Source organism: Colobus angolensis, unplaced genomic scaffold, assembly GCF_000951035.1.
Source record: "Colobus angolensis palliatus isolate OR3802 unplaced genomic scaffold, Cang.pa_1.0 Scaffold365, whole genome shotgun sequence".
Classification (NCBI taxonomy): Eukaryota; Metazoa; Chordata; class Mammalia; order Primates; family Cercopithecidae; genus Colobus; species Colobus angolensis.
Window position 1 is genome coordinate 52,976 of NW_012116988.1, and position 4,700 is coordinate 57,675.

General features: G+C 38.1%; 1 protein-coding gene and 1 pseudogene across 2 annotated transcripts in view; one reads left to right on the top strand and one right to left on the bottom strand.

Moving 5' to 3' along the window:
- Positions 1 to 3,175: 3,175 nt before the first annotated feature.
- Positions 3,176 to 3,659, top strand: LOC105519959 (annotated as a pseudogene). Its single transcript, XR_001003051.1, has one exon. The product of XR_001003051.1 is annotated as a replication protein A 14 kDa subunit pseudogene (transcript).
- A 732-nt stretch (positions 3,660 to 4,391) lies between these two features.
- Positions 4,392 to 4,700, bottom strand: part of LOC105519966 (zinc finger protein 100-like) — an 18,489-nt gene continuing 18,180 nt past the window's right edge. The window contains exon 6 of the mRNA XM_011953519.1: positions 4,392 to 4,690. Within this exon, the coding sequence (XP_011808909.1) occupies positions 4,392 to 4,690 (299 nt within the window). The remainder of the gene's footprint in view (positions 4,691 to 4,700) is intronic.

Below are 4,700 nucleotides of genomic sequence, written 5' to 3' on the forward strand. Positions count from 1 at the left end.
TTTTAGTGAGCTGAGACCATGCCACTGCACTTCAGCCTGGGTAACACAGCAAGACCCTTGTCCAAAATATATATATATAAATAAAACAATGTTTCAAGTGCTGTGTGTTTGTCTTAAACAGCTGAATAGTATCAAAAATAGTTTGTCATTTAGTTTGTCAGCCATGACCATAGGAACTCTGATATTTATTATTTGTTTTATTTACTTATTTAAGACAGAGTGGAGTACAATGGCACGATCTTGGCTCAATGCAACCTTCACCTCCTGGATTCAAGGGATTCTCCTGCCTCAGCCTCCCAAGTAGCTGGGACTACAGGCACCACCATGCCCAGTTAATTTTTCTATTTTTGGTAAAGATGGGGTTTCACCACGTTGACCAGGCTGGTCTCAAACTCCTGATCTCAGGTGTTCCACCCACTTCAACTTTCCAAAGTGCTGGCATTACAGGCGTGAGCCACAATGCCCAGCTTAGAAACTCTAATATTTAACAGCATTTTCTGGACCCAGCAGAGTGTATGGGAAGAGCCAATGTACGTTAGGGCTTTTATTTCAAGCATAGGGTATTTAGAGTTTCTGTTGTTGATGGTAATAATAAGAAAAACACTAAAAGGTGCAGCTGTTGCTTACGGTCCCATGACTGCCACTCCGTGAACACAGTAAACTAGTTTTTATGCAAAATAATGGGAAATATTTTAATCCAAAAGCAGCCATTTCTCCAAAAGTTTTCCAGAGAAAAGGACCAGGGAGTTGACTACAGTTAGGTGACAAAGAGTAAAAACTTTAGACTAGAGAAAAAAGTGAGAAGTTCCTCCAAATTGTAATATCAACATGAAAAAAAATTGCATCAAATGTCAAATCCGGAGATTTTATTATTTTGCCAACTTCAAAATTCACACTTAAAAATGGAAGATACTGTATAGAAACACAAGTCATGGTATAAGTACGTTATAAAAATTAAATTTAAAATTGTTCACTTACAATCAACTCTTAAACTTATGGCCGGGCGCGGTGGCTCAAGCCTGTAATCCCAGCACTTTGGGAGGCCAAGGCAGGCGGATCATGTGGCCAGGAGATTGAGACCATCCTGGCTAACACAGTGAAACCCCGTCTCTACTAAAAAATACAAAAAATTAGCCAGGTGTGGTGGTGGGTGACTGTAGTCCCAGCTACTCAGGAGGCTGAGGCAGGAGAATGGCATAAACCTGGGAGGTGGAGCTGGCAGTGAGCCGAGATCTGGCCACTGCACTCCAGCCTGAGTGACAGTGAGACTCCGTCTCAAAAAAAAATAAAAATTAAAATTAAAATTAAATTTCTAAGACATCTATTTTAGCAAACTATATTTTTCACTCTTTGTGTGAGAATCTAACAAGGTTTTCCTTTTATAAACAAACCATGCTAACTGATATTCTTCTCACTGATATATATTCTATGCTAAGTGATACATTCTTGTGGAAAGTGTTATGTCTTCTAATTAACTAATCTGAAAGTTATGTTAATAAGGAAACACTCTAGTTAAAACCAATTTTTCAATGCATTAAAAAGTATCAACTTTCTCATCGGAACCTACAAAGTACCATGTGAAATGACATCACATGGAGATAAGTGAGAAACCTGTAGCCATAATAGAGCAAGAAGAAGAAGGGCTGTGACACATAGTTAGAATACACTTAAAAAGTGAAAAAAACAATTCAAGATAATTAGGAAATTAAAGCAGCAGAATCTCTCTTTAAATTCAGCAAGATACAGCTTTGCAGCCTGAAAAAAAATTGTTCTCTCCACATGAAAAAAATCAATGTTGTATCTTCAGCATAGACATTTTATTTTTTTGAGAAAAAAGTCTCACTCTGTCACCCACGTTGGAGTGCAATGGCATGATCTCAGCTCACTGCAAACTCTGCCTCCCACATTCAAGCAATTCTCATGTCTCAATCTTCCAAGTAGGTGGTGTTACAGGCACCTGCCATCATGCCTAGCTAATTGTTGTATTTTGGTAGAGCTGGGGTTTCACCATGTTAGCCAGGTTGGTCTTGAACTCCTGACTTCAGGTGACCTACCCACCTTGGCCTCCCAAAGTGTTCACATTACAGGCATGAGCCACCATGCCCAGCCAGTATTTTTGTTTGTTTGCTTGTTTTTGAGACAGAGTCCAGCTCTGTTGCCCAGGTTGGAGTGCAGTGGTGCAACATTGGCTCACTGCAAGCTCCGCCTCCCAGATTCATGCCATTCACCTGCCTCAGCAACCTGAGTAGCTGCAACTACAGGTGTCCACTACCATGGTTGGCTAATTATTTGTATTTTCAGTGGAGACAGGGTTTCACTGTGTTAGCCAGGATGGTCTTATCACCTGACCTTGTGATCTGCCCAACTCTGCCTTCCAAAGTGCTGGGATTACAGGACTGAGTCACTGCACCTGGCCCAATGATATTTTTCATTTCTGAATCAAAGTTATAAACTAAGTTTAGCATGAATATTTCTGCCTTATTATGGAGCATCTGTTACACAGCAAGCACTGTCATGTTTGTTTGCTACATTTATGTATAAAAACATTCTCATGACTTATGAAGCTTCCCTAGTACTTACCTGAACAAATTGACTCAATAAATAAAATTTATGTCAATAATAAAATTAAAAAAATAACTAAATATAGGCTCGACTGGGTGCGGTGACTCACGCCTGTAATCCCAGCACTTTGGGAGGCCGAGGTGGGCATATCATTTGAGGTCAGGAGTTCGAGACCAGCCTGGCCAACACAATGAAACCCTCTTTCTACTAAAAATACAAAAATTAGCAAGGTGTGGTGGCAGATGCCTGTAATCCAAGCTACTTGGGAGGCTGAAAGAGGAGAATCACTTGAACCCAGGAGGTGGAGGCTGCAATGAGCCAAGGTTGCACCACTGCACTTCAGCCTGGGTGATAACAGTGAAATTCCATCTCAAAAAATAAAAAATAAAAATAGGCCTATGTAAGTTTCTGCACTTGTAAGAACAAAATGGAATGTTCTAACACTAAATAAAACTTAATACACTAATGGAATTACCTTTGAAAATCGCTTTGTGTGCACTACTAAATTTCATAAAAACAATTCCTATAATCACTGACCAGCTAACATAACAAATACTTTATAAAACAGAAAGAAGAAATCTGCCCCACAGACACCACAGGCCACACAGTTTCAGTAGTCTGTGGGTTTCCCCCAGCCGCACTCTTGGACCATAATCATAGTGGACGTGATGGAGTTGCTGAGGTCGCACATCAATGCCGTCATGCTAGCTCAGTTCATAGACAAGCGTGTTTGCTTCGTAGGGAGGCTGGAAAAGATTCATCCCACTGGAAAAATGTTTATTCTTTCAGATGGAGAAGGAAAAAATGGAACCATCGAGTTGATGGAACCCCTTGATGAAGAAATCTCTGGAATTATGGAAGTGGTTGGAAGAGTAACTGCCAAGGCCACCATCTTGTGTACATCTTATGTCCAGTTTAAAGAAGATAACCATCCTTTTGATCGTGGACTTTACAACAAAGCTGTGAAAATTATCCATGAGTTCCCTCAGTTTTATCCTTTAGGGATTGTGCAACATGATTGATCTTGATGGATTTTCATACAATTGCAAATGAGCTATATTAAAGACTATTAAAGGAAGCCCCTCTTGTTTGAGGGAGAGATTTCTGTGCTTTCTCATATTTAACTTGCTAAGATATTCCAACCTAGAGTTTTTGATGGAACTGATATATTGACAGTTCTCACCTAAGTCCTTTTAAAAAGAATTGCTACTCCAATATATGGTCAGATTAGGTGCAAGAATAATGCAGTTCTCTGACTTTAGGTTTCTATTTTATTAATAAAAATTAAAATGGTACATACAAAAAAAAGAAATAAGAATCAAGAAAATCATGGGTCTAGTATGAGTACCAGAAAAATTTTTTAAAAAATTTGCATGTAGAGATTCTGAATTGTAAGCCATGACAATTTACAGCAATAAATTTAATACATTTTAAAGGCTTCTATTTTCTGGAAGATCTTTTGAGAGTAATTGCACCTTTAATGCTTGTATTAACTCTCTGATGTTAAGATGTGAGCAGTTATTAATGGCTTTGTCACATTCTTTATATTTGTACAATTTGTCTCAAAAATAAATTATTTCCTGTGCACTAAGGTATGAGCATTAGTTAAGTTTTGCCACATTCTTCACACTTGTAGGAGTTTTCTCGAGTATAAAGTATCTTACCTACAATCAAGTGAGACAACTATTTAAATAGCCTTTAAAGGCTTTGTCATATTCTTCACATTTCTAGTTCTCACCAGCATGATTTCTTTCATATTTAAAAAAGTTTGAGATTTCATAAAAAGCATTGTCACATCTTTAAGGTTTGTGCTTGCTCTTTAGTATGAATCATCTTATGTATGTTAAGAATTGAGGAATTGAGGACTTGTTAAAGGCTTTGCCACATTCTTCATATTTGTAGGATTTCTCTGTAGTATGAACTATCTTATGTTTAGTCAGGGATGAGGATACGCTAAAACCTTTACCACATTGTTTACATTTGTAAGGTTTTTCTCCAGTATGAATTCTGTTATGTACAATAAGGGATGAGGATCGGTTAAAGGCTTTGCCACATTCTTCACATTTGTAGGGTTTCTCTCCAGTATGAATTCTGTTATGTTCAGTAAGGTATGCACGTATTTTAAAAGCTTTGCCACA